At 41.9% G+C, this 21,300-nt stretch overlaps 1 protein-coding gene across 3 annotated transcripts in view; it reads right to left on the reverse strand.

Moving 5' to 3' along the window:
- Positions 1-3,386: 3,386 nt before the first annotated feature.
- The window catches only part of Nek11 (NIMA related kinase 11), a 259,470-nt gene continuing 241,556 nt past the window's right edge, over positions 3,387-21,300 (reverse strand). For all 3 annotated transcript variants that reach the window (XM_021171349.3, XM_021171347.3, XM_021171348.3), the window contains one exon: positions 3,387-4,451. In XM_021171349.3, the coding sequence (XP_021027008.1) occupies positions 4,178-4,451 (274 nt within the window). In that variant the 3' untranslated portion in view covers positions 3,387-4,177. The remainder of the gene's footprint in view (positions 4,452-21,300) is intronic.

Genomic DNA, 21,300 nt, shown 5'->3' on the forward strand with positions numbered 1-21,300 from the left:
AGTTATCTTCTTTTGGGTTTGTTGAAAGATTACTTTCTTGCTTTTTCTAGGGTATACTTTCTCTCCTTCTGTAGGTGTTTTCCATCTATTTTCCTTTGTAGGGCTGTATTTGTGGAAAGATATTGTATAAATTTGGTTTTCTCATGGAATATCTTGGTTTCTCCATCTATGGTAATTGAGAGTTTTGCTGGGTATAGTAGTCTGGGCTCCATTTATGTTCTCTTAGGATCTGTATGTGATCTTCCTGGCTTTCATAGTCTCTGGTGAGAAGTCTGGTGTAATTTTGATAGGTCTGCCTTTATATATTCCTTGACGTTTTTCCTTTACTGCTTTTAATAGCCTTTGTTTAGTGCATTTGGTGTTTTGACTATTATGTGATGGGAGGAATTTCTTTTCTGATCCAATCTATTTGGAGTTCTGTAGGCTTCTTGTATGTTCATGGGCATCTCTTTCTTTAGATTAGGGAAGTTTTTGTCTACAATTTTGTTGAAGATATTTACTAGCCCTTTAATTGGGGAATCTTCACTCTCTTCTATACCTATTATCCGTAGGTTTTGTCTTCTGATGGTATCCTGGATTTCCTGGATGTTTTGGGTTAGGAGCTTTTTGCATTTTCTTTGACCTTTGTATCAATGTTTTCTATGGTATCTTCTGCACCTGAGATTCTCTCTTCCATCTCTTATATTCTGTTGTTGATGCTTGCCTTTATGCTCCCTGATCTTTTTCCTAGGGTTTCTATCTCCAATATTGTTTCTCTTTGTGATTTCCTTATTGTTGCTATTTCCATTTTTAGATGCTGGATGGTTTTATTCAGTTCCTTCACTTGTTTGGTTGTGTCTTCCTGTAATTCTTTAAGGGATTTTTGTGTTTCCTTTTACCTGTTTACCTGTGTTCTCTTGTATTTCTTTAGGGGAGTTATTTATGTCCTTCCTAAAGTCTTCTATCATCATCATGAGATGTGATTTTAAATCAGAGTCTTTTTTTTTCTGGTGTGTTGGGGTAACCAGGGCTTGCTGTAGTAGGAGAAATGGGTTCTGATGATGCCAAGTAGCCTTGGTTTCTGTTGTTTATGTTCTTGCCCTTGCCTTTCACCATCCGGTTATCTCTAGTGCTAGCTGGTCTTTATGTCTCTGACCGTGGTTTGTCTGTCCTGCAAGTCTGTGTGTCAGTACTCCTGGGAGACCAGTTCTCTTCTGGAGGAATTTAGGTATGGAGAGCTGTGGTACAGGGTCAGCTCCGGGGTGCAGACAGAAACCAGAAGGATCCTGTCCCCAGATGATCCTTGGGTCCTGTGTCCTGATGGTTCTGAGAGGGTCCCTCTTGAGTCATGAATTTGAAGAGAAGTGGTGGTCTTACCTGTGTTCTCAGGTATGTAGGCACTCCTGGGAGACCAGCTCTCCCCTGGCGGTATTTGTGTATATAGCTTTATGGCACAGGATCAGCTCTGGGTGCAGATGGAAACCGGCATTTCTTCTTTATAAACTGAAGGTAGAATATGTACACGTGTCTAGACACACACACACACACACACATACATATATACAGAGAGAGAGAGAGAGAGAGAGAGAGAGAGAGAGAGAGAGAGAGAGATCAGCAAATCACAAAGTCCCTTTATCTCCCCCATCTCTCTGATGGCCTCATAATTGTCGTTTTCTATTGATTATTAATATCCATGTGGGCATAGCTCCAAATTAAGACTGTATTGCTGAAGGAGAAAGATGTAATGGCAGATATTCTTTTTCAGGTCATTTCTTGCTCCTCACCAATGAACTAAAGGGAGGTAAATTCCAGTGAGCTGCTCTAAGAGGCTGTGTCCCCAACCCCCATTACTCTGGCTCTCCTTTCTTATAAGGCTGGTGTGGCACACAACACAAATCTCTGAAGGGTAGACTATTACTCCTCTGCATCTATCTTCTTTAAAAACATATTTTTAAACACAAGACATTGTTCTCTGGCCACATTATGAATTTTTTCTACAGACCAAGCAACTCTTACAAGCATTATTGTGTTCTAATATTATAAAAACCACCATCAAAGAGACTAGACACAGTCACTTGGCTTCTTTTTATAGCGACCCCATCTTCTGAGCTGTTTGCTAATCTGGTTGGTCATCAAAGAGCCTGGGGGTATCCAAAGGACTCTTCCTGAAGTGAAGTCTCTTCCTTGCTACCTCCCCTGAATAAAAATTATCATTATAGACAATGACAAAGAAAGGAGGGCATGAAGTTGGGAGAGTGGTAGGGTGGGGTGCACAAGGTTGGAGGAAGGTAGTGGAGGATGGATGTTGTCTTAGTTAATGTAAAACCAAAACCAACTTGGGGAGGGAATGAGGTTAGTTCAGCTTATTCTTCCATAGCACAGTCTGTGACCGAGGGAAGCAAGAGTAGGAACTCAAGACGGGTAGGAACCTGATGGCGGGCTGATGCAGAGGCCTTGGGAGAGTTCCTTACTGGCTTTCTCTTCCTGGATTTCTCACTTTAGTTTCTTATACATCCCAGGACCACCTGCCTGGAAGTATCATTGCCCGCAATGGGCTGGACCCTCTCATATTACTCAACAGTCAAGAAAATGCCCCATGGACTTACCCACATGCCAGTCCTATGGAGGTGGTGGTATTTTATTATTATTATTATTATTATTATTATTAAGTTTCCTCCTAGATCATCCCACCTTCTGTCAAGTTGAAGTAAAAAATACAGTTTATAAATGCATGAAATTTTCAATGAATAAAAATTTTATTAAAAAGGAAGTAATTCATGCCCGAGAAGACAGCTTGTGTGACTTAAGTATAATGTAGGCACACACACACACACACACACACACACACACACACACACACTGTGCAGGCCCCAGGCTTGCCCATTATACTAGCTAATTTTATGTTAACTTGACACAAGCTAGATTCATCAGAGGAGGAAACTTCTATTGAGAAAATAAGTTCATAAGATTGGACTGTAGGCAAGTCTGTAGAGTATTTTCTGAATTAGTGATTTATAGCGTAGGGGCTTGGCCCACTGTGGGTGGTGCCACCCCTGGCTTTGTATTGCTGGGTTCTATAAGAAGTCAGGCTGAGCAAGCCACCATGAAGAGCAGGCCAGTTGACTCAGCACTCTCTGCCCCCCACGCCTGCATCAGCTCCTGCTTCCCAGTCACAGCCTTCTTTGAGTTCCTGCTTTGGCTTCCTTCAATGATGGATTACAGTGTGGAAGTGTAAGCTAAATAAACCCTTTCCTCCCCAGCTTCTTCTTGGCAATGGTATTATATCACAGCAATAGACACCTTAAGACATACATGGCGCACGTGCAAACATGCAGGCAAAACACTCACATGTATAGCATAATTAAATCTTTAAAACACCAACTGATACCTCATTTATGTGTATTTTTTTATGTTTTAGTTGTAAGAAACAGCAAAGAAAACAAAGCATACATGATTATATAACAGTGACTCTCAACCTTCCTACGCTGTGACCGTTAACACAGTTCCTCATGTTGTGGTGACCTTTAACTATAAAGTTATTTTACTTCTACCACATAACTGTAATTTTGCTACTGTTATGAATTGTAATGTAAATATCTGATATGCAGGATATCCAATAGGCAGCCCCAAGGGGGTCATGACCCACAAGTTGAGAAACACTGTTAGCTAAGAAAAAGATAAAACAGGAGATTTGTCATATAACGATGAAATCGGTATTTACTCTCAATCAAAGCTTTAATGCTCCATGAGTGAGTGTTGGGAATAGATCACAGGAGGGAGACACTTTGGGGATTTTCAATCCAGGCCCTTAGATTTATGTATTGCTTGTATGTAGTCAAAGGAAGAAAAAAGTGTTGATCAAAAATACATCATTGGAGATGAGCAGGCCATTGTCCAGGCTGGTGTCCAAGCTGTCACAAGCCAGCTAGCCATAGTTCCTGGAGCTCACACTGGTCAGGCACTGGGCTTGCCCTGGATGGGCACAGTACTGAGTGCCTGTGTCTTCAGAGTGCTCCCACCATATTGGAAGCCCAGAGGGCTGTACCTCTGAAGGAAAGCTTTTCAGGATGCCAGATTTCATATATGACCTTGACCTGTGACTCCATGCCCCGGCAGGCAGCTGAGTGCAGATATTCTTACATCTGACCAGGAGCCAAAGGGAACGGTGGTGGTTCCAGTTATGTCCAGAGTGTAAACATCATGGATTGTCACAGAAATGTGTGCCCTTGACCGGCTTCTTCTGGGCAGCTTCACAGTACAGGTTCTGGAGAGAGGGCTCTTTTCCTTCCATGGTCAGCAGCAATTCCTCAAAATAGAGGAGTTGGTCAACTTCAAAGCAGTCACTGGCCCGAGGAACCACCGTCTCCAAATGCTCCCAGATCTCTGCTTCTCTGGCATTCTGGTGCCTTGCTCTCTTGAGGTAATCGTAGACCTCCTGAAATGTTTCCACTCCTAGCTTCTGTACAGCTGATCTGTCAAGAAAGGGAGGAAAGATTACAACCTCACATACAGATCACTGGTAAGGAAATATATTTTAAAGTAGGCTGTTAAACAAATAACACTGTGACCCTGGCATTTGGGAGGGAAAAGAGAGGAACCTAAGGTGCAGAATCTCACCCTCAGCATTCAACAGTGGCCAACAAGCAATGCTTAAGTGCTGGCTGATTGTGTCCCAGGTACTCTTTCAGACACTGTGACCACTGCCGAAAATACTTGAGATATATTCTAGCCTTCACCCTCATATTTATATACAGTGGATCTGTTGGTGTTTCGTTATGGTAATAACCCAAGAAAGGCTACTTATAATGAAAAGGAAATACATCCAGCAAAATACCCAGACACAACATAAAAATAAACATTTAAAACAAAATATTAACAATGGCACAGAAGACCTGAAGAGCATTCACTCTGAACTCAGCCCAGCCCTCAACACCACAAGGGGGTACAGATTCTTCTCTGACATTGACAGGAACAAATTGTATAGGCAACAAATCAGGTCTCAACAACATTCATGCATGTAAGCACATTTAAATCTATTTCTAAATTATAGGTCAAAGAAAACAAATCAGCCATGCGATAAACTCATGTGAGGCCAAGAAGTAGGCAGGCCTCACAAGTAGGCAGGCACTATCACAAGGCAACACTGGTGGTGATGTACGGTTAGACTCAGAGAACACATTGATATTTCTTTTTTTTTTTTAATATTTTTTATTACGTATTTTCCTCAATTACATTTCCAATGCTATCCCAAAAGTCCCCCATACCCTCCCCTCTACTTACCTACCGACCCATTCCCATTTTTTGGCCCTGGCGTTCCCCTGTACTGGGAAATATAAAGTTTGCATGTACAATGGGCCTCTCTTTCTAGTGATGGCCGATTAGGCCATCTTTTGATACATGTGCAGCTAGAGTCAAGAACTCCAGGGTACTGGTTAGTTCATAATGTTGTTGCACCTACAGGGTTGAAGATCTCTTTAGCTCCTTGGATACTTTCTCTAGCTCCTCCATTGGGGGCCCTGTGATCCATCCAATAGCTGACTGTGAGCATCCACTTCTGTGTTTGCTAGGCCCCAGCATAGTCTCACAAGAGACAGCTATATCAGGGTCCTTTCACCAAACGCTTGCTAGTGTATGCAATGGTGTCATCCTTTGGAGGCTAATTATGGGATGGATCCCTGGATATGGCAGTCTCTAGATGGTCCATCCTTTTGTCTCAGCTCCAAACTTTGTCTCTGTAACTTCTTCCATGGGTGATTGTTTCCAATTCTAAGAAGGGGCAAAGTGTCCACACTTTGGTCTTCGTTCTTCTTCAGTTTCATATGTTTTGCAAATTGTATCTTATATCTCGCTATACTAAGTTTCTGGGCTAATATCCACTTATCAGTGAGTACATATCATTCGAGTTCTTTTGTAATTGTGATACCTCACTCAGGATGATGCCCTCCAGGTCCAACCATTTGCCTAGGAATTTCATAAATTCATTCTTTTTAATAGCTGAGTAGTACTCCATTGTGTAAATGTACCACATTTTTTGTATCCATTCCTCTGTTGAGGGGCATCTGGGTTCTTTCCAGCTTCTGGCTATTATAAATAAGGCTTCTATGAACATAGTGGAGCATGTGTCCTTCTTACCAGTTGGAACATCTTCTGGATATATGCCGAGGAGAGGTATTGTGGGATCCTTCGGTAGTACTATGTCCAATTTTCTGAGGAACCGCCAGACTGATTTCTAGAGTGGTTGTACAAGCTTGCAATCCCACCAACAATGGAGGAGTGTTCCTCTTTCTCCACATCCTCGCCAGCATCTGCTGTCACCTGAATTTTTGATCTTAGCCATTCTGACTGGTGTGAGGTGGATTCTCAGGGTTGTTTTGATTTGCATTTCCCTGATGATTAAGGATGTTGAACATTTTTTCAGGTGTTTCTCAGCCATTCGGTATTCCTCAGGTGAGAATTCTTTGTTTAGCTCTGAGCCCCATTTTATAATGGGGTTATTTGATTTTCTGGAGTCCACCCTCTTGAGTTCTTTATATATATTGGATATTAGTCCCCTATCTGATTTGAGATAGGTAAAGATCCTTTCCCAATTTGTTGGTGGCCTTTTTGTCTGATTGACGGTGTCTTTTGCCTTGCAGAAGCTTTGCAGTTTCATGAGGTCCCATTTGTCAATCCTCAATCTTACAGCACAAGCCATTGCTGTTCTATTCAGGAATTTTTCCCCTGTGCCCATATCTTCGAGGCTTTTCCCCACTTTCTCCTCTATAAGTTTCAGTGTCTCTGGTTTTATGTGAAGTTCCTTGATCCACTTAGATTTGACCTTAGTACAAGGAGATAGGAATGGATCAATTCGCATTCTTCTACATGATAACCACCAGTTGTGCCAGCACCATTTGTTGAAAATGATGTCTTTCTTCCACTGGATGGTTTTAGCTCCCTTGTCGAAGATCAAGTGACCATAGCTGTATGGGTTCATTTCTGGGTCTTCAATTCTATTCCATTGGTCTACTTGTCTGTCACTATACCAGTACCATGCAGTTTTTATCACAATTTCTCTGTAGTACAGCTTTAGTTCAGGCATGGTGATTCCACCAGAGGTTCTTTTATCCTTGAGAAGGTTTTTTGCTATCCTAGGTTTTTTGTTATTCCAGATGAATTTGGAGATTGCTCTTTCTAATTTGTTGAAGAATTGAGTTGGAATTTTGATGGGGATTGCATTGAATCTGTAGATTGCTTTTGGCAAGATAGCCATTTTTACAATGTTGATCCTGCCAATCCATGAGCATGGGAGATCTTTCCATCTTCTGAGATCTTCTTTAATTTCTTTCTTCAGAGACTGGAAGTTTTTATCATACAGATCTTTCACTTCCTTAGTTAGAGTCACACCAAGATATTTTATATTATTTGTGACTATTGAGAAGGGTGTTGTTTCCCTAATTTCTTTCTCAGCCTGTTTATTCTTTTTGTAGAGAAAGGCCATTGACTTGTTTGAGTTAATTTTATATCCAGCTACTTCACTGAAGCTCCTTATCAGGTTTAGGAGTTCTCTGGTAGAATTTTTACGGTCACTTATATATACACTATCATATCATCTGCAAAAGGTGATATTTTGACTTCATCTTTTCCAATTTGTACCCCCTTGATCTCCTTTTGTTGTCAAATTGCTCTGGCTAGGACTTCAAGTACTATGTTGAATAGGTAGGGAGAAAGTGGGCAGCCTTGTCTAGTCCCTGATTTTAGTGGGATTGCTTCAAGCTTCTCACCATTTACTTTGATGTTGGCTACTGGTTTGCTGTAGATTGCTTTCATCTTGTTAAGTATGGGCCTTGAATACCTGATCTTGCCAAGACTTTTATCATGAATGGGTGTTGGATCATGTCAAATGCTTTCTCCGCATCTAAAGAGATGATTATGTGGTTTTTGTCTTTGAGTTTGTTTATATAATGGATTACGTTGATGGATTTCCATATATTAAACCATCCCTGCATCCATGGAATAAAACCTACTTGGTCAGGATGGATGATTGTTTTAATGTGTTCTTGGATTCGGTTAGCGAGAATTTTATTGAGGATTTTTGCATCTATATTCATAAGGGAAACTGGTCTGAAGTTCTCTATCTTTGTTGGATCTTTCTGTGGTTTAGGTATCAGAGTAATTGTGGCTTCATATAATGCATTCGGTAGAGTTCCCTCTACTTCGATTTTGTGGAATAGTTTGTGCAGAACTGGAATTAGATCTTCTTTGAAGGTCTGCTAGGACTCTGCACTAAACCCATCTGGTCCTGGGCTTTTTTTGGCTGGAAGACTAGTAATGACTGCTTCTATTTCTTTAGGGGATATGGGACAGTTTAGATTGTTAACTTGATCCTGATTTAACTTTGGTACCTGGTATCTATCTAGAAATTTGTTCATTTCGTCCACGTTTTCCAGTTTTGTTGAGTATAGCCTTTTGTAGAAGGATCTGATGATGTTTTGGATTTCTTCAGGATCTGTTGTTATGTCTCCCTTTTAATTTCTGATTTTGTTAATTAGAATTTTGTCCCTGTGCCCAATATTGAGTCTAGTTAAGGGTTTATCTATCTTGTTGATTTTCTTAAAGAACCAACTCTTCGTTTGGTTAATTCTGTGAATAGTTCTTCTTGTTTCCACTTGGTTGATTTCACCCCTGAGTTTGATTATTTCCTGCCATCTACTCCTCTTGGGTGAATTTTCTTCCTTTTTTCCTACAGCTTTTAGATGTGTTGTCAAGCTGCTAGTGTGTGCTCTCTCTAGTTTCTTTTTGGAGGCACTCAGAGCTCTGAGTTTCCCTCTTAGAAATGCTTTCATTGTGTCCCATAGGTTTGGGTAAGTTGTGGCTTCATTTTCATTAAACTGTAAAAAGTCTTTAATTTTTCTTTATTCCTTCCTTGACCAAGGTATCATTGAGAAGAGTGTTGTTCAGTTTCCACATGAATGTTGGCTTTCCATTATTTATGTTGTTATTGAAGATCAGCCTTAGTCCATGGTGGTCTGATAGGATGCATGGGACAATTTCAATATTTTGGTATCTGTTGAGGCCTGTTTTGTGACCAATTATATGGTCAGTTTTGGAGAAGGTCCCGTGAGGTGCTGAGAAGGTATATCCTTTTGTTTTAGGATAGAATGTTCTGTAGATATCTGCCAGATCCATTTGATTCATAACTTCTGTTAGTTTCACTGTGTCCCTGTTTAGTTTCTGTTTCCATGATCTGTCCATTGGTGAAAGTGGTGTGTTGAAGTCTCCCACTATTATTGTGTGAGGTGCAATGTGTGCTTTGAGCTTTACTAAAGTTTCTATAATGAATGTGGCTGCCTTTGTATTTGGAGCATAGATATTCAGAATTGATAGTTCCTCTTGGAGGATTTTACCTTTGATGAGTAAGAAGTGCCCCTCCCTGTCTTTTTTGATTATTTTGGGTTGGAAGTCGATTTTGTTAGATATTAAAATGGCTACTCCAGCTTGTTTCTTCATACCATTTGCTTGGAAAATTGTTTTCCAGCCTTTCATTCTGAGGTAGTGTCTATCTTTTTCTCTGAGATGAGTTTCCTGTAAGCAGCAAAATGTTGGGTCTTGTTTGTGTAGCCAGTTTGTTAGTCTATGTCTTTTTATTGGGGAGTTGAGTCCATTGATATTAAAAGATATTAAGGAAAAGTTATTGTTGCTTCCTGTTATTTTTGTTGTTAAAGTTGGCATTCTGTTCTTGTGGCTGTCTTCTTTTAGGTTTGTTTAGGGATTACCTACTTGTTTTTTTCTAGGGCGTGGTTCCCGTGCTTGTATTGGTTTTTTTTTCTGTTATTATCCTTTGAAGGGTTGGATTCGTGGAAAGATAATGTGTGAATTTGGTTTTGTCGTGGAATACTTTGGTTTCTCCATCTATGTTAATTGAGAGTTTGGCTCGGTATAGTAGCCTGGGCTGGAATTTGTGTTCTTTTAGTGTCTGTATAACATCTGTCCAGGATCTTCTGGCTTTCATAGTCTCTGGTGAAAAATCTGGTGTAATTCTGATAGGTTTGCCTTTATATGTTACTTGGCCTTTTTCTCTTACTGCTTTTAGTATTCTATCTTTATTTAGTGCATTTGTTGTTCTGATTATTATGTGTCGGGAGGTATTTCTTTTCTGTTCCAGTCTATTTGGAGTTCTGTAGGCTTCTTGTATGTTCATGGGCATCTCTTTCTTTAGATTTGGGAAGTTTTCTTCTATAATTTTGTTGAAGATGTTTGCTGGTCCTTTGAGTTGAAAATCTTCATTCTCATCCACTCCTATTATCCGTAGGTTTGGTCTTCTTATTGTGTCCTGGATTTCCTGGATGTTTTGAGTTAGGATCTTTTTGCATTTTCCATTTTCTTTGATTGCTGTGCCGATGTTCTCTATGGAATCTTCTGCACCTGAGATTCTCTCTTCCATCTCTTGTATTCTGTTACTGATGCTCGCATCTATGGTTCCAGATTTCTTTCCTAGGGTTTCTATCTCCAGTGTTGCCTCATTTTGGGTTTTCTTTATTGTGTCTACTTCCCTTTTTAGGTCTAGTATGGTTTTGTTCATTTCCATCACCTGTTTGGATGTGTTTTCCTGTTTTACTTTAAGGACTTCTACCTGTTTGGTTGTGTTTTCCTGTTTTTCTTTAAGGACTTGTAACTCTTTAGCAGTGTTCTCCTGTATTTCTTTAAGTGAGTTATAAAAGTCCTTCTTGATGTCCTCTACCATCATCATGAGATATGCTTTTAAATCTGGGTCTAGCTTTTCAGTTGTGTTGGGGTGCCCAGGACTAGGTGGGGTGGGAGTGCTGTGTTCTGATGATGGTGAGTGGTCTTGATTTCTGTTAGTAGGATTCTTATGTTTGCCTTTCGCCATCTGGTAATCTCTGGAGTTAGTTGTTATAGTTGTCTCTGGTTAGAGCTTGTTCTTCAGGTGATTATGTTAGCCTCTATCAGCAGACTTGGGAGACTAGCTCTATCCTTAGTTTCAGTGGTCAGAGTACTCTCTGCAGGCAAGCTCTCCTCTTGCAGGGAAGGTGCCCAAATATCTGGTGTTCGAACCTGCCTCCTGGCAGAAGTTGTGTTCCACTCACCAGAGGTCTTAAGATCCCCTGGAGGGTCCTGTGAGGAACTTGGGGGTGTCCAGAAACTCAGCCCACAAGGAACCCCGGTGCTGGAGTGGACTGGAAGGGACTTGTGCCCTAATCAGGCCAGGTTATCTGCTTCCCTAGTTAATGCAGTCTCAGGTCCCGCGAGATTTGATTGGAGCAGATGCTGTGTTCCACTCACCAGAGGTCTTAGGATCCTGTGGGGGATTCTCTGTGGGTCCTTGCAGGTGTCCTGAGACTCCCCAGACCATGAACCCTGGTGCTGCAGTGGACTGGAAGGTGGTCAGATGTCTGGAGCCCGAAAAGGGCACTGCCTCAGAAGCTCTGTGGCTCCTGCCTGTCCCTGAAGCTGTCCACTTCTGTGTGCATACTCTCACCTGTGCAGACTACTTTTTGGCGGAGTCCCGGAACCAAGATGGCTCCACATTGATATTTCTACAATGATGTACTGGAATGCTCAAGATTCATAAAATGGAAACTCTTGTTTAAAGGGATGTTCTTGCTGTTCTTTGTGTTTTCAGAAAGGAGAGCAGCATCCTTTGTACTGTTCATGTTAAAAATGTCCGTGTCTCTTTGTGATGGGAAAAAGTAAGGTATGGATGGAGGGGGGCTATCACTACCGTTCGAGCGCTCAAATAAAAAGAAGTTCCATTTTAATTTTCCTGCCCCTTTTATATGCCACTTCCTTTCTCATGAAAGGAGTCAAAGGACTTCAGAGTTGCTTTAGGGACTCTACAATGTCAGTTTTGCCCCAATCCTTCATTTACAGGTTGAACAGCACACAGGTGGGCAGGCAACCAGGGACAACAGAGGACTACACACCAGGTTATGAGGCTTTTCAGGCAAGAATGCTGTGGGCAGGATAATGGCACCCGAACATGGAGTCCAGTGGCAAAGCTGCCCAGGTTCCAAAGCCTAAGCCAGGACAAATCACGCTCCTCTGTTTGGCTGACGCAGACAGGAACCGAGACAGCTCCGAGAGAGCAGGTCCTCTCTCCTCGACCATCTTCCAAATCCAGTCTCCCTTCTCCAGACCCCTTACTTGGCTTTTGTTCTGATTTTCTGACCCTGTTAAACACTGGCTATTACTTTTTGTTCCTTATTTTTGTTTTGAAACAGAATCTTAAGTAGCCCAGGGTAGCTTCAGACACTCTATGTAGTTGAGGCTGGCCTTGAACTCCTAATCCTCCTGCCTCCATCCTGAGTCCTGTGATGACACTTAGAGCAATACTGACTATTCTTTCTGTCCTTTATTTATCTCTAGCTCAGGGGCTATAAAGAAAAAGGTTCGAAGTGGCCTTTGGCTCTATAAGGGTAACTATTGACATTTCCTCCCATTTTAGATCCTAGTTTAAGTCTGAAACAATCTCATATTAGCAGGAAAGTTCCAGAAGGACGGACACCTCTTTCGTACTTGTAACTTCTGAGAATGACTTGCTGACTACATGCTTCCCCACAAATATTTGGTCTTTCGTACATAAAAATTCAGTGAAGATCCATCCCCAGTCAGGAAACTGACACCAATGGCTGCTGTCACCTGTCACTTTTCACCAACCGTCCAAAGCACTGAGGTATAGCAGAGGCTGCAGAGTGACCTCCACTTAGTCTTTCCATGATCTCGACTCTCAAAAAAGTCAGAAGCCGGTCTGTGAGGACACCCACGGGGTCTACCCACTCTCACTGTGGGCTCTCTCTCTTATGTTCTCCTGCACATGACGTCAGGAATCTAGACTCCCATTATCTTGAGGTTTTCTTACAGAGCCCCAAATACGTTGTTTATTTACTTATTCTTTTTATATTGTATTTTAAATGTCGTCTTTAGTTTACAAGTGGGTCCTATTGATTGTCTACATATGTATGTATGTATAACTAATATTTGATTATGAGAGAGAATGGTTTTTATCTCTGAGTTTGGGATACTCTACTTTCCAGATCCATCTATTTCACTGCAAATGTCATGCTGCTATGTTTATAGGCGTGGATAGAATTCCATTGTGCATCTGTATCACACTTCATCGTCCACTCATCTGCTGATAGGTAGGCTGGTTCCATTTCCTCGCGGTTGTAGAGAAGACAGCAATGGACACAGCCCTGCAGATACCCCTGTCCTATATGGAGTCTTGTGGATAGGTCCAAGAGTTGCCTGCCTATCAGCTGGGCCACACGGTAATTTTATTTTTAATTTTCTGAGGAACTTCCACACTGATTCCTGGAATGGTGGTATTACTTTGCACTCTGATCAGCAGTGAATAAGGGCCCCTCACCCCTCACATCCTTACCACCGTTTACCCTCACGTCCTTACCACCATTTACTGATGACAGCCACTCTCATCTGGATGAGGTGCTATCTCAAGGTAGCACCTAGTGTGCATTTTCCAGTTGACTAGGGATACTGAACATTTTCTTAAATACTTATTTTCAGCCACTTTTCTTTCTTCCTTCGAGAACTGCATGTTTATTTCATTAGACCATTTATTAACTGGAAGATATTTGGCATTTAATTTTTACAGTTCTTTCTAAATCGTGCCACAGACTGTAATGACAAAGATACCCTGGTACTGGCATAAACAGATGGTTAGGCCAGTTAACAGAATAGAGGACCCCGAAATAATCTGGCATGTCTAAGGCCACTTAATTATTGACAAAGGTGCCAAAAAACATGCGGTGGGGAAATTACAGTCTCTTCAAAAAACGGAGCTGACAAAACTGGGGATCCACCTGCGGAAGGAAGAAACTGGTGTTCCATCTTTTACCTTATACAAAATCCAACTTGTCAGGCATAAAATACCTGGGTTTTAAGACCCGAGATGCTGAAACTGTTAAAAACAGGGATGAGCTTCAAGACACAGGCAAGGCAGGATCTTTCTGAACAGAACCCCAACTGCGTAGGCACTTGCCTCAGGGATCCGCATATGGGCTGCCATAAAATTTGAAAAGTTTCTGTACAGCAAAAGGAACCATCAGTGGAGCAAACAGACAGCCCAGAGAATGAGGCAGAATCTTTACCAGCTGCTCATCAGACAAGGGCAAATACACAGGATTTATAACATTTGTAGCCGATGTGTAGCTTGGTCTCCATGTGGGTCCCCTAACAACAGGCTGTCTCTGATTCTGTTGCCTGCCATTGGATTTCCTTCCCCTTGCTGGGCTACTTGATATGTGGGGGTCAGTAAGCGAGGAACTGCTGAGACTTGATGTAGGTGGGTGTAGTACCCAAGGGGCTTCTCCTTCTCCTCAGAGGAGGAGGGGAGGTAATGGGAAGGAGGGATTTGTGAGGGCGGGACACAAAGGGGAGGCTGTGACCAGGATGTAAAGTGAATGAATAAATAAACAAACTAAAAAAAAAAAAGAACTGAAAAAAATTAAACTCATGTTCCATTTCAATAATGTTCTCCCTTTTCTTGGGATGAAAACTAAAATAGCCTGCCAGTGACACGAGGAACATCTTGTATCTAGGTACCAAACTAGTGATGCTACTACACAGCTCTGTGCTGCTGCACTGTGAGAAATAAGATTTACCCTTACAGAAAGGAAGCCGTTTCTCACATGAATCCCATCATTGGAGGGTACACCCAGAGCTGAAGGACAACCTCTCAAAACAGCTATTAGCTTCTCAGGACAAGGTGGGGCTATGGTACTGAGCAACACGCAGGCACTGAAGTCCTTTCTTAAACTCTGTGTGCTGGCTGGTGGGTCCCTGCCACCAACCTCTAACATGCCTGTGTGTGACTTCCAACTCAGAGGCTCAGTGACTTCACCTGCAATCTAGAGGCAATGCCTGGAGCTTCCTCTGGCTTCGATGTTCAGAAACTCAGAAAGACACTCTTTGCTTACTGGCGGCCAGTACATATTTGTTGAAAGAATAAAGAAATAAATGATTCAAAGACCAGCAGAAAACTGGATAGCAAGTCATGAATTTTATACTTTATTACAACAGATGAAGATGGAAAATATAAAGAGCCTTTGGTCAGATGAGTGGTTATTCCTTGGGAAGAAGGCAGAAAGAGAAGCCTGCAGGATTTGTGCTCGAGGGTCTAAGTACCAGGGACTGTCTCTTTCATGTGTACAATGGAGTTCTCAGTAAATATTTTATGTACTGTTAGAGAACAATTATAGATGCTAAAATTTACTCTTTCTGGAGTATAGTTCTGAGTCTGATAAGCCACAATGCATTATCAGCCCCCGAGACGGGGAATGTTTCTATAACTCCTCGACCCCAAATGCATTTCTTTGAATCCTTTCATAATTTTTAAAAATCCCTTCTTTACTTTTGGTGAGTGATGGTCTGACTTTCCCAGCATGTCATGCATGGAATCATTCAGAATACAGCTGTGTTATCTTTCTATTCCTATAAGACAGTGCCCAAGCCAAGTTACTTTTGAAGAAAAGGCAGGTTCTGGAGGTTCAAACCTAAGGTCCAGTTGGCCATACTGTTTGGGACCTCAGGTGAGAGAGGCAGGGCATATGGGATGAGGGGGAAAGAGGATGATGGGACCAGAGTCCTACAGTTCCCTTTATTATGCATTGCCCTAAATACCCAAGGACTTCCCATAAGGCTACTTCTTAAAGGGCCACATATTTCCTAATAACACTATGCTGGTGACCTAGCCTTACATATGACTCACTGAAAACACAGAAGAAAAGCTTCTTTCGCTTGTCACGGTGCCCTCTCTATCACTAATCAACATTTCTCTCTACTGTGCATCATTTGTTCATCCATTCACAGCTGGGTTCTTTCTAGATTTTGCGTGTTAGGAATTAAATGACTATAGATATTTATTTATGTTTCAGGTGAGCATATAGTTTTATTTCCTTGGACAAATGACTAAGGGTAGAGTTGATAGACTGTATGGTAATTGTATATTTAATGTTGTAAGAAATCATCATCTTCTAATGTGGCTGTTCCACTCTGCAGCTCCACCCCCAGAGCCCCTGCTGTTGCATGTCCTTGCTGGTAGCAGGATTTTCCCTATCTAATTAATTTAAATATTAATACAACAAGAAGCCTGTGATTGGACAGGGAAAAGGGAGGTGGAGCTAAGAGTTGCAGAGACAGGAAATGACAGGGGAGAAGAGGAGGAGGAAGATGGGTGATGAACAGGAAGATTCAGATTCCACGTGGCTTTAAATAGACACAGGTAGCTATAATATCATATCGGGGTAGAATAACTGGGATAACTTGTCTAATCTATGTGAGCAGCTTATATCATTGTCAATTGGTTCTGAAATTATTGTGTGGGCATCTTGTGAATTGAGAATTTATTGATATATAAATCTGACTGATTAATTACAAACTTTCTAGAATTTTGAGTTTGTCTGGTACACAGACATTAATGGTGAGTAAAGATTGGTTCTCCCCTGCTTTGCTTCTAGCTGGCTGCACACATGGCCAGGTTGCACTTCTCTAGGCCAGGCACTACCTCCATTTACAAAGCAAGGCCACTCACAAATGGAGTGGTCTCCAGGCTCATTGCTACTAGAGATATTGCTAATAACTTATATACATATAGGTAACTTTTTAACTTAGTATCCCCTAATGTAGTCCCTGCATTTCTAAGGTCCTACAAGATAACTGAGGCACTCTCTCTAAGATACAGGCTGAGACAAGGGTGCCTAGTCTCTCTATTCTTGTCTAGCACAGCACTTGGAATCTTAGCTAGTGCAAGAAAACAGCAGAAAGAAATAAAAGAATATAAATAGGAAGAGAAGATGTGAAATATTCCTATGCATAGATAATATGATCCTATATTTAGAAGAACTGAAATTCTTCACCGGAAAATTCTGAGATGTAATAACTTACAGCAAAGTAGCAGGATAGAAAAATCAATATACCAATAACAAATTTGGTGAGAAAGAAATTAGAAAAAAAAATCCCATTCAGAATATTATGAACTAACCAGTACCCCAGAGCTCTTGACTCTAGCTGCATATGTATCAAAAGATGGCCTAGTATGTCATCACTGGAAAGAGAGGCCCATAAGACTTGAAAACTTTATATGCCCCAGTACAGGGGAATGCCAGGGCCAAGGTGTGGGAGTGGGTGGGTAGGGGAGTGGGGGGGGAGTGTATTGGGGACTTTTTGGATAGCATTGGAAATGTAAATGAGGAAAATACCTAATAAAAAAGATTAATTAAAAAAAAAACCAGAATAGCTTTATATAAACAAACACCAGACAAAAATGTGGGACTACACCTAGCCAAGGAGGGGCAAGACCTCTGCAGTGGGAGTCTCATTTGTTACAAAGTCACATTTGTGCGTCTGCTTGTGAGGGGCTGTGAGTGTGGCTGCAGAGTTCAGGGGCAGCATGAAGGTGGGAGAGAACTTTCGTCTACTATAAACATGTGGCAGGGAACTTATACCTGTAACTGCTAAAGAATTAACACCCACCCCATTCCCCAAAATCAAGGCATTCAGTCAATAGGTAAGGAGGTGAGCTGAACATATAATCACGGAAAGAAGAAATATAGGTCAATAAATATGTGGGGAAATGTTCAACCTCTTTAGCCATCAGAAAAATGCACACCAGAGCTGCACTGAGATTCTGTCTCACTCCAGACCGAATGACACCATCAAAACAAAGACAAGAAACGCTGATGAAATGCAGGGGAAGAGCACACTCTGCTCCTGAAAGCGTGAGCCAACTGCAGACACCTGGGAATCATCACTGAGCTTCTCTAGAAACCCAAGGCAAAGCAAACCCACCCGGTGGTCCATACTTAGCATCCCTGGACATTTACTAGAAGGACTCTATCCAAGTCAACGTGCCACAAGGAATCTACACATGGCAGCTCTTTTTAGAACAGCTAAGAAATGGAGCTAGCCCAGGTGCCCTCCAACAGGGACTGGATAGAGAAAGTAACATGCACATACAAGGTGAGATTCTATTCAATTGCAAAGAATGAAACTAGACTGGGGATATGGCTCAGTTAATAAAGAACCTGTTGAGCAAACATGACCTGGGTTCAGATCCCCAGCACCCATAGAAATGCCAGGCATAGACGTGTGTCTGCAAGCTCAGTGTTGGGGGCAGGACAGACAGACCTCTGGAGCCCATTGGCCAGCCATCCTAGAAAATCAATGAGCTCCAGGTTCTCTGGGTTTGAGACCTCATCTCAAAATAAGGTTGTAAGCTGGTGTGATGGCTATGTGGGTAAAAGTCCTTGCCATGCAAGCTTAGTGATCCACATGTGATCCTCTGAGCTTCATGGTAGAAATGGAGAACTCACTCCTAAAAGCTGTCCTCTGAGCACCAAGTGCATCCATGTGCACGCAAATATTTTACAGGATAACAATAATAAAAGGCAGAAAGTGACCAAAGGAGACACTGGTTTTGACTTCTGGCCTCAGTATGCATTCATACACTCATGCAGTAACCCACTCAGACATCGCACCCCCTCACACATAAACACAATAGAATTGAAAAAAAAAAAAAACCAAGTGAAATTATGACACTTGCAGAGAAATAAGTAGAACTGGAGACCATTGTGTAAAGCAAAAGAAGCCAGTTTCAGAAACATAAATATTGCATGTTTTTATCTGTATATAGAATATAGATATGCCATTCTCAAGACAGAAAAAAATGCCAAGAGTGGAACACTAAGAACAAGAGAAGAGCCTGAAAGGAGAGGAAGACATAGGGGTGCACATTTCTGGCACATGTGGGATTTAGATATACAGTTACACGTTCATACACACACAAATGCAGAAAGGGGAACTATTCAGTGGAAGTGGACCAATGAGAGTGGGGGAGGAGGGACATGGAGTATAGTTGGCAGATGAATGTGAACAATGTAAAATTGTGTGTGTATATATGTGTGCATGTGTGTGTGTGTACATAAAAATGTCATAATAAAATAACATTTATAAAGAAGAACTTCAAAAGCAAAGATGAGAGAAGTCAGCCAGGCAGGCTAGGGACCTTGAAGCCTCTGTGGTATGGTGACTTAACCCAAGGTGCACTGGAAGCCTCTGGCCGGCTGCCATGGTCTGAGCAGTGTCCCAGCAAGACTCTGTGCTGTGTAGAGTGGCTAGACAAGGAGCCACTGCCTATAAAAGATCACGAATGTCTCAGCATAGACCCAATCACTCATTCCCCATTGGACTTTAATGCCAGGGGGCAGCGCCATTCTCCTGCTGTGCTGGCCACCTGAACCTCAGAGCTGAGTCTGTGCTTACTTCTCGATTTGGCATCTGATCATGAGTGCACATCTAACAACCCTTATGTTTTCATAAACTTTTCCCAAAGAGTACAAATTATACAGGCTAATAACAAGAGTTATTCACGTCATAGAGCCTGACACCTGAGCCACAGCTCCTTAAGCAATGGCACGTTGGAAGATTTCTTCATTGCTACGTTCTGTAGGTTGGTGTCATTATAACTGTGCTAAAGATAGCAAGAGTTTAAGTCAACATCAGCCTTTGTCACTACAAGGTTATGGCACTTCACGGAGCATGTGCTTCTGACAGGCAGACCAATGTGTGCACTGTCTTTCCATGGCTATCCCAACTTTAGAATGAGGGTGTTATATCTTAAGACATATGATAAAGTGTAGAGTATGATACAATGCATGCATATCTAAATCCCTTCAGAAACAAAGAAGCACTTGTAATAGAAGAGGCATAGCGACCATCCTTGGATGCAATTTCCCTAAAACAGGAAAAATAAACCCACAGTGAAAATCTTGCTTTTCAGACACAGGTTCCACATTAACTCATTAGTTTTGTATTGATTTGCTGTTGTGCTCATCCAACCCTTCCTAATGGTGTCCAGATGGATTTTTACAATAGCATGATTCAGAGTGGAATAGAGTGACTTTAAAACGCAGAATTACAGGCTAGGGATATAGCTCAGTGGTAAAGCACATGCCTAGTGAGGCCCTGGCCAATCCTCAGTACCCCAGAAGAAAATCAGGGGTTGGAAAGATTGCTCAGTGGGTAGTGTCCATGGCACAATCAGGAAGACCTGAGTCTGGTTCACCAATGCCCACATAAAAGCTGAGCATGGAACTGTAAGTCTGCAATCCTAGACTTGGGGTGGCAGCAGAGATGGATGGATTCCTTGGGCTCAGTGGCTATCTACCCTAGCTCAAAGGTTAGCTCCAGGTTTAGTAGGAGGGCCTGTCTCAAAAAGTAAGTTGGAGAGTGACTGAAGAGAGTCCCTGACATCAGCCTCTGTCTCTGCACTCACCTACACGAGAAAGCAGCTCCCATGTGCACACAGAAGTCAGAAGTAAGCACAGACTCAGCTCTGAGGTTCAGGTGGCCAGCACAGCCGGAGAATGGCGCTGCCCCCTGGCATTAGAGTCCAGCGGGGAATGAGTGATTGGGTCTATGCTGAGGCATTTGTGATCTTTTATAGGCAGTGACTCCTTGTCTAGCCACTCTACACAGCACAGAGTCTTGCTGGGACACTGCTCAGACCATGGCAGCTGACATGCACATGCACACACAGATACACACACATGCACACACAGATACACACACATGCACACACAGATACACACACACTTGCACACACATATTCACGCACACCACACATTCACATACTTGTAAACACAAACATACACATTCACATGCAGATATACACATACATGCACAACACATTTGCACATACACACACACAATGTTTTGAAAAGTCCAATAAAGTAAATAAAAATACCACCTAATGGAATACCGCCTTCATTTATAGGTTACATGGACAAGATATAGCTAAGGGGCTACTTAATATAGGCAGGGTAGTTCCCAGAGGACAGCATCAAGGGTCTGAGGCCAGTGGATATTTCAGAGTCGCCATGATGATGGGTGGTCACATGAACTATACTGACAATCCCTATGCCTTGTATGCTCTAAACCTTGCTAAGCAATGAGCCACGAATCAAGGACCACACGAAGTCCTTCTTGGTTGGATTACAATTTTGCTTCCTTTTATCAATCAAAACTGTCAGTTTTCATTTTCTAAAACCAGTGCCATCCAGCATCCCAGAACTAAAAACAACTATCAGAAGATAAAAGAAATTTCCTAATCAAACAAAATGAGGCTAATTGGGTTTGCAAAGCAAACCTTAAAGAAATAAAACATACAAAGGTAAAGAAAGTAGAACAGGCTAGGATAGGAACTTGTGGATTTGTTTGATTTGGGCTCTCCTCTCTCTCTCTCTCTCTCTCTCTCTCTCTCTCTCTCTCTCTCTCTCTCTCTCTCTCTCTCTCTCTCTGTGTGTGTGT

Source organism: Mus caroli, unplaced genomic scaffold, assembly GCF_978045245.1.
Source record: "Mus caroli unplaced genomic scaffold, Mus_caroli_1 scaffold_11, whole genome shotgun sequence".
In the NCBI taxonomy this organism is placed as follows: domain Eukaryota; kingdom Metazoa; phylum Chordata; class Mammalia; order Rodentia; family Muridae; genus Mus; species Mus caroli.